Source organism: Thalassophryne amazonica, chromosome 2 (genome assembly GCF_902500255.1).
Source record: "Thalassophryne amazonica chromosome 2, fThaAma1.1, whole genome shotgun sequence".
Lineage (NCBI taxonomy): Eukaryota > Metazoa > Chordata > Actinopteri > Batrachoidiformes > Batrachoididae > Thalassophryne > Thalassophryne amazonica.
The window spans coordinates 115,869,837-115,889,937 of record NC_047104.1 but is presented as its reverse complement, the minus strand read 5'-3'; the positions used below and the strand labels follow the sequence as shown (position 1 = coordinate 115,889,937).

The 20,101-nt window shown below is 41.5% G+C and overlaps 1 protein-coding gene across 1 annotated transcript in view; it reads left to right on the top strand.

Annotated features, from left to right (window-relative positions):
- Positions 1-20,101, top strand: part of lmo7b (LIM domain 7b) — a 130,542-nt gene that overhangs the window by 71,833 nt on the left and 38,608 nt on the right. The window contains exons 6-12 of the mRNA XM_034163418.1: positions 4,859-4,972; positions 5,071-5,224; positions 5,345-5,498; positions 18,602-18,664; positions 19,274-19,442; positions 19,539-19,687; positions 19,959-20,037. Coding sequence (XP_034019309.1) covers positions 4,859-4,972; positions 5,071-5,224; positions 5,345-5,498; positions 18,602-18,664; positions 19,274-19,442; positions 19,539-19,687; positions 19,959-20,037 — 882 coding nt within the window. The remainder of the gene's footprint in view (positions 1-4,858; positions 4,973-5,070; positions 5,225-5,344; positions 5,499-18,601; positions 18,665-19,273; positions 19,443-19,538; positions 19,688-19,958; positions 20,038-20,101) is intronic.

Below are 20,101 nucleotides of genomic sequence, written 5' to 3'. Positions count from 1 at the left end.
AAGGTCGCCTCAAGGCGCTTCACACAAGTAAGGTCTAACCTTGCCAACCCTCCAAGCAATAGTGATAAGGAAGAACTCCTGAGGAAGAAACCTCAAGCAGACCAGACTCAAAGGGTGACCCTCTGTTTGGGCCATGTTACAGACACAAATTACAAAAGTCAGTGAACAGTTTTATATGCGAGTAGCAGAACCTCAAAATCTGATCTCACCGGGACAGGAAGCCAGTGAAGAGATGCCAAAATGGGTGTAATGTGATCAACCTTTCTGCTTCATGTCAAATGTCTGGTGGCACCCTTTTGAACCAGTTGGAGAGTGGTAAACCAGAAAATAGATAATTGCAGTAGTCAATCTAGAAGAGACAAATGCATGAATTAGGGTCTCGGCATCAGCCATAGACAGGATGGGGCAAATCTTCGCTATATTTCACAGGTGGAAAAAGGACTCCTAATGTCTCTAATGTGGAGGTCAAAGGACAACATAGGATCAAAAATTACCCCAAGGTTCCTCACTTTGTCAGTGTGATGTATGGCACTTGAGCCTTGGCCAAGCGTTAACTGAGTTGTAGGTAGCAGACACGGAATCTTTGATATTGCTAGAATAACCAATGGGCCTTCCTCAATTTCACCATCATCCATTGTAGTAATGGGTATTAAGTTTGCAAAGCATATCCCTCTGACTCTTATGGACATGTCTACAGAAGCAGGCCACAGTCTCAACTTGTTGACTTTCCCTCCCTGGCAGATAAACTGCTCTATCACCATAACCTATTTTCTGCACTGATTTCCCCACTAAGGTAATGGATTCCACAACCACCTTCGTCATAAACCTTGCAGGGTCTCTAATCACCTGCTCAGTGGCCTGCTGTAAAATCCTAATGTTACCCTCCCTGTAGAGCTCTGTGTTTGCAGACAAGATGGCAGCGCCTTCCCCAGTAGGGTTAAGGTCATCCGGCATCAGCAAGCCACGGCAGCCCCAGAACAAAAGCTAGTTATCAATCAACTAAATCCTTGCTGTCTATAAAATTGTGCCGGTCACCTATTCAACTATGTCAGCCTGCTAAACGCTTCATCATTAGGGGACCAGAGACTATTAATTGATGCCGACACATCTTTCTGGCAAGGTCACAAGTCCTCTCCATGTCCATAGTCTAAATCATAGACTTTGATTGTTCAGGATTTTTTAAAATATTTTTTTTTTTTTGTAATTATTTGTGCACATTTTTTGGTGTCACCTACACTTGAACTTTCTTGTTTTTTGCTGACCCGAGTGGTACCCTATGTAGTCAGTCTTCTGCTGCTGTAACATCTGTTTTAAGGTTTGGTGTTTTGTGCTTTCAGAGATGCTACTCTGCAGAACTTTGTTATAAAGACTAGTAACTAGTTACTGGTTTCTTGGTGTGGCATTTGTGTTGAAAACACTACTGCTTAGTAGATATATTCTGGCTATTCACTCTGCCCTGGAGATGTATGTATGAAAATTCCAGTAGTTCAACAGGTTCTGAAACAGTTTGCCCAACCAATATAGCATCAGCAACTATTATGTTACTCAAGTTTCTTTTCTTAAGCAATCTGATGCTTGGTTTGAGCTTCTGTGACCATGTGTGCATATCTAAATGCAATGTTTTTGGCACGATTGGAAGGTAGGTTGCTTTAATAAAAACTTACAGGTGTTCCTAATGCAGTGGCGTGTGTGCAGGGATTAAAGTTGTCCAACACTACGACAGATTTCTGTCTCAGTTGGGCTGCCAAAAGGCCATATGCGAGATCATTACAGATCAGATGAGAATCTCAAAAGAATCAGTCTTGGCTGTGCACTGGGTCTCTGTGTCCTCCTGTGTGCGTGGCAGAGGGTAAACAGCGGAGTAGGGGCTGATCACAATGCCATGCAGGTGTGGAAACCACCATGGAAAGTTCTCCAATGGTGACGTGCAGTGCACATCCAAAGTCACCCAAAAGATGATGTGCCTGTAGGTGAAGTGGGAGAACCTGGAGCCACCAAACTGCATTGTGAATATGGTGCCAAAACTGCACTTTTTGCAGTTTTTTGCTCTGACCCCTAAGGCTTCTGGAAGTATGTGGGTCACGCCATGAAAAAGCTACAGGGAAAGATGAGAACAGACAACCGTGCACCCCATGGCGGCTGCCGCTCAATTTGGCAGCAACTATGAAATGCCTGCCGCTTCAAGACATCCGCCCCAGTGGAGCTACAGCACAATCCAACAGTGTGCACAAAACACACAAACCACCTCAAAGCAGCCAAAGAGTACTGTAACAACTCATGGGCTAGCCTGTGTAATTTGCCTATGTAATGCAAGCAGTATGTGTACGCTACAGTGCGTTCGTTTGTGGAATACTTCTTGGAAATGACAAATGTAAAAATCATATCCATCTCTGTGTAGATAAGGCCTTAATTTGCAACTTTAGATGAGAAGAAAAGCTGAAGTTGCGTTCGTTTGTGGAATACGTCTTGGAAATGACAAATGTAAAAATCATATCCATCTCTGTGTAGATAAGGCCTTAATTTGCAACTTTAGATGAGAAGAAAAGCTGAAGTTGCAGGAAATGACTTCTATTGGGATTTGAAAATGGCAAAATGCTAAAGCTTCTCCCTGATTTTTGGGGTGGGGGGCCTTGATCTCTAGTGCAGTCATGCTCTAAATGGCTGGGGAGCCCTAACATGAATGAATGTGTATGTATTGTATAGCTTTCTTTTTAGTCAGTGTGGGTCTGTCTTACCAGAACAGTTCAGATCAGTGTTTTTTGTTTTTGCCACAGATTACTAAAAGAATTACTCTGCTTTCTAATTTTGAAAATAACTTAAGTAATGAAAATAGGAAACTTTCGCCTGTGGTCCTGGATGAAAACAAGGTGTCAAATGTTTTACAATTTTTTGTTTTTTTTAAATACAATGCCTGTTTTTTCCCAGATATTTTTAACTTTGCAATTTAATACAACACTGCCTATGTCAAAATCATAAGTACAAACAAGAAACAAGTTTATATCTTTAATCCAATCTAGTTTATTTATAGAGCACATTTAATAACAAAGTTGACCAAAGTGCTGTACAAAGACATAAAATAATCACATGGTAAATAAGTGGCAACAATAAAAGTTTTTAAAACAGTAAAATAATCAACCCTCTAGTCAAAAGCCAAAGAAAACATGTTTTAAGGCAAGATTTAAATACTAGAGGTGAGTCCGCCTGCCTGATACAGAGAGGCAGGTCAATCCACAATCTGGAACCAACAACAGAGAAAGCTCAATCACCTCAAAGTTTGAGCTTGGTCTGAGGAACTACAAGCAGATCTTAAGAGTTCTCTATTACCATGAAAACATGTGATTACATGAAGTCTTCGGGCCATAGCTGTGGAGTTCCAGCCAGCTCGGCTGCACACATTCGAGTCAGTTGGTTCAGTCAGAACCAGCCTTGGCTTCAAAGTTATCATGGTTCATACTGCATTACTTTATTCTTGAATATTACAAATAGTTAATATTTTAAAATGGTATCTGGTTAATATTATGGGCAAAAAAGTCTTAAATGGCTTCAAAAGTAGACCTTTAAGGGATTTGTGATCTCCCCCCCACCTCTCACCCCGTGGGTCTGCACATGAGGCCTGCATAGTCTGAGCTGCAGAATAGACAAGATAAAGCTGGTTCACTCCCTTGCTTGTGTGTCTGTCTGTCTGAGCAAGACAGATGTGCACTATTGATGTTCTGTATTGAAAGTGAAGCTGTGTGTGTGTGTGTGTGATCCCCTGGCTGCTCGTGCCACCTTGCACACGAAGCAAAAATGCATACTTTTTTTGTGAATAAAGCTTAAACGACTAAACAAAAAATGCCTTTATTGCTTTAACCCATTGCTTGTGGTGATGCTCTAAATTATGAAAATACAGGTTGGGCATACTGTGTGAAATAGAAAAAAAAAATTGGTCAAGTTTTAGAAATAGATCCCACATGTCTGATTCTGAGTCTTCCAAGTAAGCATCTTAATACTGCAGCTTCTGAAAGATTATATAACACTCATACCACTGTTGCTAGGAAGAATATATTCTGGTGGATTAGTGGGGGTCTTCTATCAAAGGCTGGTGTAATCTTATACTAGAATTTATACCTTTTGGAATATCTCACAAATTTTTTTCATGACAGTGTACCAATTCTATAAAGTTTGGCAACCCTTTTTGAACCATATTGGACTTGAATTTTCCTCCATTGTTGTATAAAGAACCCCCTGAAATTAGACTGGGATTTGCTACTCGTATGGACTATTTAGTGTCCTTTTACATATGCATGTGTGTGTTTTGGGTGGCACTGTTCATGTCTCCAGAAAGTAAAATTCAAGAAACCTACGAGTATAGGTTTAAAAAATGGAGCTGGTTCTTTATCAATCACTCATCTGTGTCACCAGGGTGCACAGTGGATTTATCAGTGTGGTTTTTGAGGAAATCGATGTGGAAAAGCTGCATTCCTCAGCACCACATGAGGCATACATTGACAGGCTGCATTTACAACATGCAGCAGTATGATTTTTACTGCAAAAGCATCCAGATAAACTCATTAATGGCTTTAAAGTCCCCCTGACGCACAACTTGCACTTAAAGACACTTTGCAAGTAATCTCCAGATCACCTGCATGTCAGTCCAAAGTGATCAGTATGTCTGGTAATTATATTTATATCTGCAAATTGCATTTTCTTTTTAACTTTCACTTTTAATACTGTGCTTCCTACCCTGTGTGCTGCTATACAATGCTGCTGGAACCTCAGTTATCCTGAGGGAGTTTTCCCAAGGGATCAGTAAAGTTCTATATAATCTGAGGTTTGTCACTTATTGTAAGTCTTATGTCTTTTTAAATGCTTCCAGGTTTTAATCACAATCTACTGGTTGGGTCGCAAGGCTAATATTGACCCTGTCTACAATGGCCCTCAGCTTAACTTCAAGGCTTTTGAGGGGTTGTTGGGTTTGGCCTTGTCCAAAGTAGGTTGTCTTCTTGGTTCATTTGCATGCTTGTATTCCACTTTGTATCTATGGTTGGTTTAAATTTGTACTACCACGGTTTTTCATCGTGTCTCCAGACTTTAGATGAAAGTGGTAATGCGACTGCAAAAGACACTGGCTATAAAGAATGCTGGTATGCAGAAAGGGATGAATTTCAAAGTTTGAAACCAGACTACGTGAGGGAGAACTCCACAGACTCTGAGTCACGGGTTGTGCGCTTTAATACTGAAGGTGAAGTTGCATTTGTCTGATTAACCATTTGTGTGCATAATGTCTACATAGTGTTTTTTTGTTTTTTTTCTTTGTTCCTTAACTTCAGCGCAGTTATGTCTCTTGATTTGTGACTTCCAGGTTGTGGAAGTGACGCTGAAGCTGACCAGGTGTTCAGGGTGGAGAGATCACAACGTTCAGATCAGCAAAACAAAACCTGCATCCCTCCAACACCTGTACAGAGAAAACAAGGATGGGATCCAAACAGGACAAGTTCTACTCATCTACTTACCAGGTACTTCAGTCAAGAGATGCTGCTTGTAAGCTACATAGTGCTATTGATTCATTGATCAATTTAATTATATAGTTATGTTCAAAATAAATTTTAAACAAAAATGAGTCAAGCTCAAAATCCTTAAAATGGCTTTTATTTCCATTAATGGACTGCATTTATTTAGTGCTTTTCCATCTGCATCAGGCACTCAAAGCATTTACAATAATGCCTCACATTCACCCCAGTGTCAGGGTGCTGCCACACAAGGTGCTTGCTGCATACTGGGAGCAATTAGGGGATTAAGGACCTTTCCCAAGGGCCCTTAAGGAGCTTTCACAGTGGCGTATTCGTAGAGCTGCGTTGTTTCATTTAAATACGGCCGAAATACATGTGTACTCAGCCTTTAACAGCGTTTGTTCATACTCGCAGCTGCGTGTGTTCGCGTTTTAATGTGTGCACACAGTCGCATGTGCCATGCTGCACCACAGTTCAGTGCTATTTTCTGCTTCTGTGGAAGTGCGCTCTGTTCTCTACCGCATGGTGTGGTGCGGCTCTAAAACAGTAATTTAACATTATTATTATTATTTATGCAGCGAGTGCGCGTTTTAGTCACAGCTCTTTTCAGCTTTGATCAGACTGATCGATCATGGCGTTTGATGATCGCACCGACATGCGGTGAGTGCATGTTTATTTTAAAGAGCCACAGCTCTGATAGATAATATGAGAGAGAGACTACGAATACTCCACTGTGAAAGCCCCTTTAGTGATTTTCCAGTCAGGCTGGGATTTGAACCAAGGATCCTCTGGTCTCAAGCCCAACAGCTTAACCACTAGAGCACACACTTGCATTTTTATTATAAAGATCGTTTACCGCCCCCTGCTGGGATGGCATGAGCCCAGAATGTAATGGACAATTTTCAAGTAGCACTGCCAGCTTGAAACCGAAACTTCCGGTTAGTGAGCCTCTCGCTCACATGTTTGACGTCATAACAAACACCACCTCAGCTGTCAGATTTGTGTAAAGTGAGTGAAATGGTTACTGGAGGCAAATTCTATGCCGTATCGGTAAGTAATTTTGTTGTTGTTAACCCACAAGGAATGAGGAGTGCTGCAGTGGTATGAATATCTGTTATGGCCCAGTCACACGGCATTAACGAAGGACACTGAAGCAAAAATGAAACAAGGAATCTGGACTTACGTTGACTTTCAGAGACCTGGAAATATGGAAAGGAAAAGCCATCTGCAGCAGTTCTTAAATTAGGTTTTTCAGTACGTTAACATACGAGGTCTGTCAAAGTATCGTACCTTTTTATTTTTTCAAAAACTATGGATTTCATTCATATGTTTTTACGTCAGACAAGCTTGAACCCTCGTGCGTATGCGTGAGTTTTTCCACACCTGTCGGTGACGTCATTCACCTGTGAGCACGCCTTGCGGAAGGAGTGGTCCCGCCCCCTCGTCGGATTTTCATTCTCAGCAAACAGCTGAGCTACTGCCGCTTTGTTCCTTAAAATTTTTTTTCAGGAGCTCTGCCAGACAACCAGCTGGAAACCATTTTGAAGATTCGGTTGTTTTTCGGTGAAAATTTTACGGGCTTCACAGAGATTAAGGACTGTTACTACAGCTTTAAGCATGGCTCACAATGGCGCATGGCACACCGCACTCCGAGCTGCGATGACGAGGCAGATCATTTCTAAGCTGATGGCTCTGGATACGAGACCGTCGTGTGCACTTTCTCTGGTTATCACAAGAGCTGGACATCAGCCATTTTCCGGCAGATTTCACTTTTAACAAGAGATTTTGTCATGGAAAGCCGCGCGGAGGCTTCGTGCGTAACGACCAATTCGCTGTTTGAGCGAGACAAAGGAACACCTCCGTTTCGGCGTGTCATGGGACAAGTTAGGACATGCCCAGCTCTCCACAATTTCTCTGATACTTACTGGACTGGTAAGCACTGAAAGCCAAGATAGGCATCATCAAATCAATTTTATTTATATAGCGCCAAATCACAACAGTTGCCCCAAGGTGCTTTATATTGCAAAGCAAAAGCCATACAATAATTACAGAAAAACCCCAACGGTCAAAACGACCCCCTGTGTGCAAGCACTTGGCGACAGTGGGAAGGAAAAACTCCCTTTTAACAGGAAGAAACCTCCAGCAGAACCATTCTCAGGGAGGGACAGTCTTCTGCTGGGACTGGTTGGGGCTGAGGGGAGAGAATCAGGAAAAAGAGATGGTGTGGAAGACAGCAGAGATCAATCAATAATGATTAAATGCAGAGTGGTGCATACAGAGCAAAAAGAGAAAAACACTGTGCATCATGGGAACCCCCCAGCAGTCTAAGTCTATAGCAGCATAACTAAGGGATGGTTCAGGGTCACCTGATCCAGCCCTAACTATAAGCTTTAGCTAATCTTAAAAAGTAGAGAGGGTGTCTGTCTCCCTGATCCGAATTGGGAGCTGGCTCCACAGGAGAGGAGCCTGAAAGCTGAAGGCTCTGCCTCCCATTCTACTCTTACAAACCCTAGGAACTACAAGTAAGCCTGCAGTCTGAGAGCGAAGTGCTCTATTGGGGTAATATGGTACTACGAGGTCCCTAAGATAAGATGGGACCTGATTATTCAAAACCTTATAAGTAAGAAGAAGAATTTTAAATTCTATTCTAGAATTAACAGGAAGCCAATGAAGAGAGGCCAATATGGGTGAAATATGCCCTCTCATTCTAGTCCCTGTCAGTACTCTAGCTGCAGCATTTTGAATTAACTGAAGGCTTTTCAGGGAACTTCTAGGACAACCTGATAATAATGAATTACAATAGTCCAGCCTAGAGGAAATAAATGCATGAATTAGTTTTTCAGCATCACTCTGAGACAAGACATTTCTAATTGTAGAGATATTGCGCAAATGCAAAAAAGCAGTCCTACATATTTGTTTAATATGCGCATTGAATGACATATCCTGATCAAAAATGACTCCAAGATTTCTCACAGTATTACTAGAGGTCAGGGTAATGCCATCCAGAGTAAGTATCTGATTAGACACCATGTTTCTAAGATTTGTGGGGCCAAGTACAATAACTTCAGTTTTGAGTTTAAAAGCAGGAAATTAGAGGTCATCCATGTCTTTATGTCTGTAAGACAATCCTGCAGTTTAGCTAATTGGTGTGTGTCCTCTGGCTTAATGGATAGATAAAGCTGGGTATCATCTGCGTAACAATGAAAATTTAAGCAATGCTGTCTAATAATACTGCCTAAGGGAAGCATGTATAAAGTGAATAAAATTGGTCCTAGCACAGAACCTTGTGGAACTCCATAATTAACCTTAGTCTGTGAAGAAGATTCCCCATTTACATGAACAAATTGTAATGTATTAGATAAATATGATTCAAACCACCGCAGCGCAGTGCCTTTAATACCTATGGCATGCTCTAATCTCTGTAATAAAACTTTATGCTCAACAGTATCAGAAGCAGCACTGAGGTCTAACAGAACAAGCACAGAGATGAGTCCACTGTCTGAGGCCATAAGATCATTTGTAACCTTCACTAATGCTGTTTCTGTACTATGATGAATTCTAAACCCTGACTGAAACTCTTCAAATAGACCATTCCTCTGCAGATGATCAGTTAGGTGTTTTACAACTACCCTTTCAAGAATTTTTGAGAAAAGGTTGGAGATTGGCCTATAATTAGCTAAGATAGCTGGGTCAAGTGATGGCTTTTTAAGTAATTAATTACTGCCACCTTAAAAGCCTGTAGTACATAGCCAACTAATAAAGATAGATTGATCATATTTAAGATTGAAGCATTAATTAATGGTAGGGCTTCCTTGAGCAGCCTGGTAGGAATGGGGTCTAATAGACATGTTGATGGTTTGGAGGAAGTAACTAATGAAAATAACTCAGACAGAACAATCGGAGAGAGAGAGTCAACCAAATACCAGCATTACTGAAAGCAGCCAAAGATAACGATATGTCTTTGGGATGGTTATGAGTAATTTTTTCTCTAATAGTTAAAATTTTATTAGCAAAGAAAGTCATGAAGTCATTACTAGTTAAAGGAATACTTGGCTCAATAGAGCTCTGACTGTCAGCCTGGCTACAGTACTGAAAAGAAACCTGGGGTTGTTCTTTTCTTCAATTAGTGATGAGTAGTAAGATGTCCTAGCTTTATGGAGGACTTTTTTTATAGAGCAACACTCTTTTTTCCAGGCTAATTGAAGATCTTCTAAATTAGTGAGACGCCGTTTCCTCTCCAACTTACGGGCTATCTGCTTTAAGCTGCGAGTTTGAGTTATACCACGGAGTCAGGCACTTCTGATTTAAGGCTCTCTTTTTCAGAGGAGCTACAGCATCCAAAGTTGTGCTCAATGAGGATGTAAAACTATTGACGAGATAATCTATCTCACTCACAGAGTTTAGGTAGCTACTCTGCACTGTGTTGGTATATGGCATTGGAGAACATAACAAAGAAGGAATCATATCCTTAAACCTAGTTACAGCGCTTTCCGAAAGACTTCTACTGTAATGAAACGTATTCCCCACTGCTGGGTAGTCCATTAAAGTAAATGTTAAGAAATAATCAGACAGAAGGGGGTTTTTAGGGAATACTCTTAAGTCTTCAGTTTCCATACCATAAGTCAGAACAAGATCTAAGGTATAATTAAAGTGGTGGGTGGACTCATTTACATTTTGAGTGAAGCCAACTGAGTCTAATAGATTAAATGCAGTGCTGAGGCTGTCATTCTCAGCATCTATGTGGATGTTAAAATCGCCTACTATAATTATCGTATCTGAGCTAAGCACTAAGTCAGACAAAAGGTCTGAAAATTCAGAGAAACTCACAGTAACGACCAGGTGGACGATAGATAACAACAAATAAAACTGTTTTTTGGGACTTCCAATTTGGATGGACAAGACTAAGTCAAGCTTTCAAATGAATTAAAGCTCTGTCTGGGTTTTTGATTAATTAATAAGCTGGAGTGGAAGATTGCTGCTAATCCTCCCCCTCGGCCTGTGCTACAAGCATTCTGACAGTTTGTATGACTCGGGGGTGTTGACTCATTTAAACTAACATATTCATTGTGCTGTAACCAGGTTTCTGTAAGGCAGAATAAATCAATATGTTGATCGATTATTATATCATTTACTAACCAGGACTTAGAAGACAGAGACCTATTGTTTAATAGACCACATTTAACTGTTTGTCTGTGGTGCAGTTGAAGGTGCTATATTTTTTTTTCTGCTTGAATAGATTTGTACTGGTTGTTGGTGGTCTGGGAGCAGGCACTGTCTCTACGGGGATGGGGTATTGGGGGGATGGCAGGGGGAGAGAAGCTGCAGAGGTGTGTAAGACTACAACTCTGCTTCCTGGTCCCAACCCTGGATAGTCACGGTTTGGAGGGTTTAATAAAATTGGCCAGATTTCTAGAAATGAGAGCTGCTCCATCCAAAGTGGGATGGATGCCGTCTCTCCTAACAAGACCAGGCAAGCAACATCTTTTTCAGGAACATCCTTGCTTATTTCAGCAAGACAATGCCAAGCCACATTCTGCATGTTACAACAGTGTGGCTTCGTAGTAAATGAGTGCGGGTACTAGACTGGCCTGCCTGCAGTCCAGACCTGCTGCCCATTGGAAAATGTTTGGCGCACTATGATGCGCAAAATACGACAACGGAAACCCCGGACTGTTGAACAACTGAAGTCACACATCAAGTAAGAATGGGAAAGAATTCCATCTACAAAGCTTCAACAATTGTCATTTCCCAAACGCTTGAGTGTTGTTGGAAGGAAAGGTGATGTAACAGTGATAAACATACCACTGTCCAGCTTCTTTGAAACGTGTTGCAGACATCCATTTCAAAATGAGCAAATACGAGGTCTGTGAGAAAAGTATCGTACCTTTTTTATTTTTTCAAAAACTATATGGATTTGATTCATATGTTTTTACGTCAGCCAAGCTTGACCCTTCGTGCGCATGCGTGAGTTTTTCCACGCCTGTCGGTTGCGTCATTCACCTGTGGGCAGGCTTTGCGTGAGCACTGGTCCACCCCTCTCGTCGTCGTTTCATTGCGAGGAAATGGCGGAATGATTTGGGCTTTTTTTTCTATCAATTTTTTCAGAAACTGTTAGAGACAAGCAGCTGGAAACCATTCGAGAAATTTATCTGGCTTTCGGTGAAAATTTTACGGGCTTCACGGAGAATGAGTATTACTACAGCTTTAAGGACGACCCACAATGGCGCTCGCCGCGCTCCGAGCCGCCATCGAGAGGCATAAACCACCACATTTCTAAACGGATGGCTGTGTGGAGCCAGGACCGTCGTGTGCAATTTCTCTGGTTTTTAACAAGAGATTTTGTCATGGAAAGCCACACGGAGGCTTCTCTCGTCACGACCGATTCGCTGATCGAGCGAGACAAAGGAACACCTCCGTTTCAGAGTGCCAGGGGACAAGTTGGGACATGCCCAGCTCTCCACAATTTCTCTTATACTCACTCAACTGGTAAGCACTGAAAGCCAAGATAGGCATGTCTCAACTTGTCCCCTGGCACTCTGAAACAGAGGTGTTCCTTTGTCTCGCTCGATCAGCGAATCGGTCGTGACGAGCGAAGCCTCCGCGCGGCTTTCCATGACAAAATCTCTTGTTAAAAGTGAAATCTGCCGGAAAATGGCTTATGTCCAGCTCTTGTGATAACCAGAGAAATTGCACACAATGGTCCCAGCTCCACACAGCCATCCGTTTCGAAATGATCTGGTGTTTTCTGCCTCTCGATGGCAGCTCGGTGCGCCGTGCGCCATTATGGGGCGTCCTTAAAGCTGTAGTAACACTCCTTATTCTCCGTGAAGCCCGTAAAATTTTCACCGAAAGCCAGATAAATTTTTCGAATGGTTTCCAGCTGCTTGTCTCTTACAGTTTCTGAAAAAATTCTGATGGAAAAAAAAGCCAAAATCATTCCGCCATTTCCTGACAATGAAAATCTGACGGGGGGCTGGACCACTCCTCCCACAAGGCATGCTCACAGGCGAATGACACAACCGACAGGTGTGGAAAAACTCACGCATGCGCACGAAGGGTCAAGCTTGGCTGACGTACAAACATATGAATCAAATCCATATAGTTTTTGAAAAAAATAAAAAGGTCCGTTACTTTTCTCACAGACCTCGTATTTGCACAAAAATAAAGTTTATCAGTTTGAACATTAAATATCTTGTCCTTGTGGTGTCTCCAATTGAATATAGGGGTGATTCTTAGACTACAGGCACTTATCATGTCCTTTGATCATATTGTATGAAAAACAGAAAAAAGGGGAAATTTCACACTTTTATAGTTATCTTTACAATGAAAGTGTGTTAAGAAATTTGTTCTAGTAGTCTGATTTTTTTCACCTTTTTTCAGCATCATTATATGCAAATATTGCCGTTTTGTGCTTCTCACACCCAGACTTTTGATCTTCAATGATAAAAATGAATGGTAAACGTTTTTTCTAATGTTTTAAAATATCTCTGAATACAATATCAGTAAAATAATCAAAACATAATTGGGGTATTCAATGTCATACAACTGTTGTGATTTTTTTTTTTTTTAACAAAATGTAGTTGTCCCACACTATTGCCGTAATTTCCACCACAACACTGTAATGTCCCTTTAAACCGTTTGTATGAAAGATTGTTTGGGTAGTTTCTATGGAGATAAACGGTGACATCAGAGCACATGTATATAGCGCCAAATCACAAACGGTTGCCCCAAGGCGCTTTATATTGTAAGGCAATGGTGTGGTGGAAATTACATTTACAAGGCCAATAGTGCCCGTAGTTAAAGAATCACCCATAGGTTGAAGAGGATTTGCAAACCATTGTATTCTGTTTTTATTTACATATTACACAACATCCCACTTACATTGGAAGTGGGGTTGTTTTGTTTCTGATCCCTGTTTGTTTTTTCTCTCTTTGAGGTGCATCTCCATCCAGAGATGGGAGTGGTGTCTGCTTCTGCAACTCTCCCATCCTGTGCACTGGCAACATTTCCTGTATATTCATTTTATAAATTATTTTGTCAATTGTCTATAGCATGGCCCAAGCAGAGAGTCACCCCTTTGTGTCTGGTCTGCTTGAGGTTTCATCCTCAAATCATCAGAGGGAGTTTTTCCTTACCACTGTTGCCTGTGTGCTTGCTCTGGGGGTTGGTAAGGTTAGACCTTACTTGTATGATGCGCCTTGAGGCAACTTTGTTGTGATATGGTGCTATATAAATTAAATGAAATTAATGCAAGGTAGTTTAAACTGCATTTGAGCATACACCTATATAATGTATTAACATTATAGGTGTTCGAACAATATACAAACTTCAAGTAGCAAAGGTAATACATACTCATTTTTGTACCATATATAGTAGTAACTCTTGGATGTGGGTTTTTGTGGGGTGATGAGGCCCTTTTAGAGCAGGTAGCTCAGTGGGATAAGGAGTTGGGCTACCAATATTTAGACCAAGTTTTGATTCAAGATGATGCTACTTGTGTATTATTTGACAAGGCACTTTGTGTTGTCAGCAGTGGTGGGCACAGATCCACTGATTAACAAAGCTAACATTTTTGTTAGCAGACTAGCTTTTCAGCTAACTTTGAAAACAATCAGTGGACGAATTAGCTACCGCTAAATTCAGTTCCGTTAACTTTCAGTCTGTTTTTTTTTTTTTTGCTGGCATAGTGAATAAGACCGAATCAGAAACATCTGCAAAACCTAAAATCCTACATGTTAATTCTTGTCGTGTGCTTTGCAATAAACAGACCACTGTGAGAAGCTCAGTCCTCCCCCAGTAAAAGGGGAAGAACCAGCTGCTTTTGCAAAGTTCTTGAATTCTTGAATGTTTAAACGTTAAACACATGTGCCAACAGGCATTATGGGAATATTCAAATGAGCTGGTCTCCTCACTCCCCTCCATCAAAATGCAGAGAACACTGCCATCTACTGGATGAGTGTAAATAGACCAACATATTTGTAAATGTCAAATGCAGTTTTACACTCAGAATGTCTCTAAGTGGATCACCGATCACACACACATTGTACAAACCAACACACAAGTTACTGTAACTTTACAGGGGTTGTCAAAATTGGCATGATTTTTTAATTTTCACTACAGTATATCATTTTAAAGTACCACAATTCACGCCATTGAGATCCCATAATCCCTTGCGCACCAGAAAGTTGTTGCAGTTAAATAACACTGAGAAATGACATGACAATGCAAATGAACATATGACCAAAATGTAACTTGTGCTTTTCGTAACATTTTTGCTGCATGAGACCTTGAAAACTTGCTAAAACAAATATTCCAAATATTCTGTCTGCTGTTTAACCTGCGCAGAACTTCATAAACCCATACTGAATTTCAAACATTTTATATATATAATTCTGCAATAAACGGTGCTGTAAAGGACAGTAAGTAGGATGTTGAAGGGCAAACTTCAGTTTCCTCAAGAATGACATGAACATGAAGTGATCGTGGCTCACAGCGATTCCCCGCCCACTGTAAATAATGGTGAAACAACCTGAGCTTCTCGCAGGTTTACATGAACCAATAACTGTCTGTAAACCCAGATCATATATTCACAAGTTATAATAATAATAAACAACTTTATTTATAAAGCGCCTTACATTTGACTAGCAAATCTCAATGCGCTACCATAAAAATACAAAGGATAAAACAGTCCAAAAAAAAAGTGAAGAAAAAGCTTTTAAAAACAGACAAGACTGTGTGTGTTTTAAGTTTCAGCTGACTGTGGCGCTCTTAGATGGTTGGAAAGAGCATTCCACAGTCGGGTTGCATCCGTCTGGAAGGCCCTATCTCCCATAATGTGGAGTTTTGCCTTTGAAGGCTGGAGTTGGTGACTGTCAGCAGAGTTAAGATGGTGTGATGGGTTATAGGGACTGATCACATCTTTGAGGTACACTGGTGCACTGCCATAGACACACTGATAGGTCAGGAGACAGATCTTATATTCAATCCTGAACCTAACAGGGAGCCAGTGGACATTTGGAGGATGGGTGTGATGTGCATGGACTTCCGCACCCCATCAGGATCCTGGCAGCGCAGTTCTGAATATACTACAGTCTCTGCAGGCTCCTACCAGGTATCCCAATGAGTGCATTGCAGTAGTCCAGCCTGGAGGAGACAAAAGCATTGAGCAAACCTTCGGTTTTATTACTGTTGAGATGAAGAAAATTATCACTCATCCACACCCCCGTCTCCTCCAGGCAGGTCGTGAGGGCGTTGTAGGGTCCAACCTGACATAGAGCTGAGTATCAACATAGCAATGAAAGGCAACTCCATGCCTGCTGATGGAGAATAGCATGGGACCGAGGACTGACCCTTGAGGTACTCCACAGGTGACAGTGTGGGCCATCGCCCTGGCTCCCTCCAGAGCCACATACTTGGCTCCATCAGTCAGGTAGGACCGAAACCACTGGAGTGCTGTGGGAGATGCTATTGAAATATTGCAAATGGAGGACAATTGAATGGTCCACAATGTCGAAGGCAGCTGAGAGGTCCAAGAGTAATAAGAGATGGAGAGCCCTGTTCAGAGGCCACCGGCAAATCATTGGTGACCCTGACCAGGGCTGTCTCTGTGCTGTGAGGTGTGAAACCCTGACTGGAATATTTCATAAATACTGTGAGTGTAGGTGATTGTGAATTTGGGTGGCAATTTTTTTTTCTATGATTTTGGAAAGAAAAGGGAGATTGGAGATGGGCCAGTAACTAGATAGAATATCAGGATCAAGAGAGGGTTTCTTTAGCAGGGGGTTAAGAGCGGTTTTGAGAAGTTGGGAGATATCTAGTTTGCAGTCAGTGTATGATGATGGTGATGAGGGCTTATGGAGTTGATATTTGATTTAATCAGGGCAGTACGGAGGGGGTCAAGAGGACATGTTGAGGTCCTCATGTTTCTGACGAGGGCCTCAACCTGTCCCTGTGTGGGAAGGGCAAAACGAGAAAAGGTAAATGCTGTAGTTAGTGGGGGTAGATGGCAGCGTACTGTGAGGTGTTAAACTAGAACATGTATCAATTTTTGAGATGAAGAAAATCAAGAAATTTATTACACTGATTTTCTATACTGATGTCATGTATGTGACTTGGTGGACCGAGGAGATGATTGACTGTTTTCAAAAGTTGTTTGGAATTTTCTGGACTGTTGTTTGATATTAGAGAAATATTGTGACCTTGCAAGGCTGAGCGATTTGGCATATGACCTGTGTTCCCTGTAAGCATCTCTGTGAACCAACAAAAATGTGTTGACAAAGCGCCTCTTGAGGACCCTCCCAGCCGCCTTCTGTCTACGCAGAGCACCAGTGTACCATGGGACAGAGCGTGTGAAGGTTATGGATTGTGTCTTCAGAGGGGCATGGGTTCCAAGTATCTGTTCAAGTCCAGTGTTATAGTGATTCACAAGCCCATCAAAAGAGGTATGATGAGCAGTTTGTCAGTTGTTGAAAATCATCTGAGATGTGTGCAGAGTTGATATTTTTTATTTTACGGAAGTGTATCTGAGTTTTAGGGACAGTATACAAAGTATGCTGGGATGACATTAATGCTGTTGTTTGTGTGCAGTGGTTAAATTGCAGCCTGATCAGACGGTCTCAATGCGATCTCTCTGAAATTTTGCGAACATTTTACAGGATTTGAAACCTCAATACCACACAAATTAGTTGCTCTATTTACACTCCAGTCCAGTAGATGGCAGTGTTCTCTGCATTTGGATGTTGGGGGGAAGGAAGTGATGAGACCAGCTTATTTGAATTTTCCCATAATGCCTTTTGGCACGTCTAACGCTCAGTTCTTTAGAATTAGTGCATTACTTAAACTAAAACATATAGCTGATATTTTCACTTTGTAAAAACAACAAAGGTGACGTTAATTTTGATAACTTGTCTGGAAGTAGTTTGTTTAAAACTTTAACCATGAGTCAAAACTGCTTTGCTGCGCATGTATCCTGCGACATGTCTCCAAGACTGTATGGCTCTGAAAATAAATGGTAAATGGACTGCATTTATAGTGCTTTTCCATCTGAATCAGATGCTCAAAGCGCTTTACAGTTATGCCTCACATTCACCCTGATGTCAGGGTGCTGCCATACAAGGCGCTCGCTACACACCGGGAGCAATAAATGTAATAAATAAAATGTCCCCCCCCTTTCTGGTCACCAGGTCTCTTTTGCTGAGAGAAGGCTTACCTTAGACAGAAGCGCTGGCTCACTGTTGTTGCCTTTGAATTTACTCAGACGTATCAGTAGCTGCCATTGTACTGGAGTCAGTACTAAGTTATTGGATAAGCTTTTAGCTGTAACTTCCGCTAAATTTTTTTTAGGGGTTTATCAGTTTAGCTTTATGAAAGTTAACTTTTCAGTTAGCGGCTTAACAGTTATCGAAGCTAACTTTTTGGTTAGCTGTGCCCACCACTGGTTGTCAGTTCCCCAACAACAGAGGCCACTCCATCCAAGCTTACTTCCCCAGCAAAGGTAGCTATTTACAGCTGGGTGGACGGAGATGATGCATATTGTTTGGACCAAGCACATGGGATAACATTTGAGATTCTAAAACGTGTCTGCATATTTGTAGCCCAGCTTCTTGTCCCACTGTGCGCCCTGCACTGTATTTGTCTAGATTTATAAAATAACTTTAAATTGGTAGATGGGAAGGACCTTGGAGTTGATACTGTTCATGATCAAAGATGGTTTCTTAAGTGCTTAAAGTTTACTTTAGTACCACACTTCCTCAGTCTGTGTGTGGACATCCGTAACTAAATCATGTATATAATTGTGTACTCTTTGCTTTACATGTTAGAAAACATGAACTATAAAGGTGGCTCAAATGTAGTACATATGATGGAGAACATGTGAATGCACAAAACAAGTCATTTATGGAATTGATTTCTTTTTGCAGGGGTTTAGGTTGTTTCTCTGAGGGTGTCTGTGGGTCTAATGTCTTTGTCTAGGAGTTTACATACAAAATAAGCTTTTGAAGAAAAACAAAAAAACCCTGAGTTTTCACTTCATTACATGAATAGGCACGGTTGTCAGAACAACTTGCATTTGGATGTATGACATTTCAGTATTTTTGTCTTTGTTGGTTCAGTAGAGCATATCCTTTCCAGGTCAGACCTGGCAGACCGGTTCAGGTCAATCCTGGCTGGATTTGGTAAGTCCTTGTGCAACATGTGGACTTTTGCTTTAATGTCTCTGTGCTTTTGTTGTACGAGTTCTGCTGTAAATCATTTTAGCCTGTCTGGCATGCTTCCCTCTAATTTTCTGTGCAGATCCTTGTCAGATGTTAAAATGGGACAGAGTTGTTAGAGTTGTGGTTCATCCTGTTACATGTAGCAGCTGCTAACTATTGCTGTGAGATATTGAAATGTCAAAACTGAGATTCAGCAATGCACACTACAGTAGTGCTGGTTTTAAGTGATGTGTGTTCTCCAGGTGGTAACAGATGCTGGTACTTAATGCTGCTTTGACTTGCTTTTCTTACTTTTTCAAGGATTTTGCTGCTTAGAGGCAGAATGGGCTGCTCTGCAGCAAACATTCACACACTGGTCCCTCATACAGTGTTCATGTCTGTGTGTAAGCTGTCACTGAGCACACATGGTAATTGTGTAAAGTGATGTGCTTGTGCATACTGCATTGTGCTTCTTCTCTTGCATTGCTCTTAAAAAGTGGCACTTCTGAGTCTTTGTAACCTTGCAGTGTCCTCTGCATTATGTTGCTGTTCTTCAGCCACATGTCCTGCTTCTCTGCTCATTTTTCCTAGGAGCAAATCACTGAATGACATCCCAATGGTATATCCAGTGTACAAAGTTTATGATGAAGACACAGCTGCTGATGTTGTCCAGGACACTGATTTGGCAAGAGAGTGGAATTTTAAGAACAGACAGAGGAGCAGCATTTGTGCCAAGGACAGTGAAGCTAAATGGCAGGATGTAAGTCGGCACACACAGATAATGGCATTACCTTTATTTTCTAAATGAGTCCTGCCTTTATTCTGCTGCACTTACTGTTTGGGTTTTTTCTAACAGGATTTAACAAAGTGGAAGAATCGTCGCAGGAGCATGAAGAATGACTGTGGGAAGAAGTTGCAGGACAGAGAGCATGTTGTTGCTCAGATGACCAATGGGGCTGTGACTGACCTTGAGCAGGAGGCGAAACAGAGTGAGCTGCTAAAGAGGTACACTGAAAGTGCACATTTGCTGGAAATGGTTTAAGGTGCACTGCCAACCTCTTAATCTACCAGGGAGCTTGTTTTTAAAATGGTTATTACCCTCGGTGTTGGAAATTCCGCATTAACTCATGTAACATGCCTCCTCCCTTCCCATTTTTCTACTTCCATCATTACATTTGCTCCTTTTCCTTTATCTGCCAATTATCCAGAGACCATAAGTCTTTGAGCAGCCCTTCCCACCAAACACACTTGACTTATTCTGTCCAAAATCATTCAGGTCTGATGTCCAACCACATACGTGGGCTGTGCTGTCCCGGAGCAGTGCCACTGAGAAGAAACAAAGCTCCCATGTCCAGGTAAGATCTTATTTTGAAATTGTTGCTGTGCAACGTTCGTTAAACATCAGTATTGCATGATACG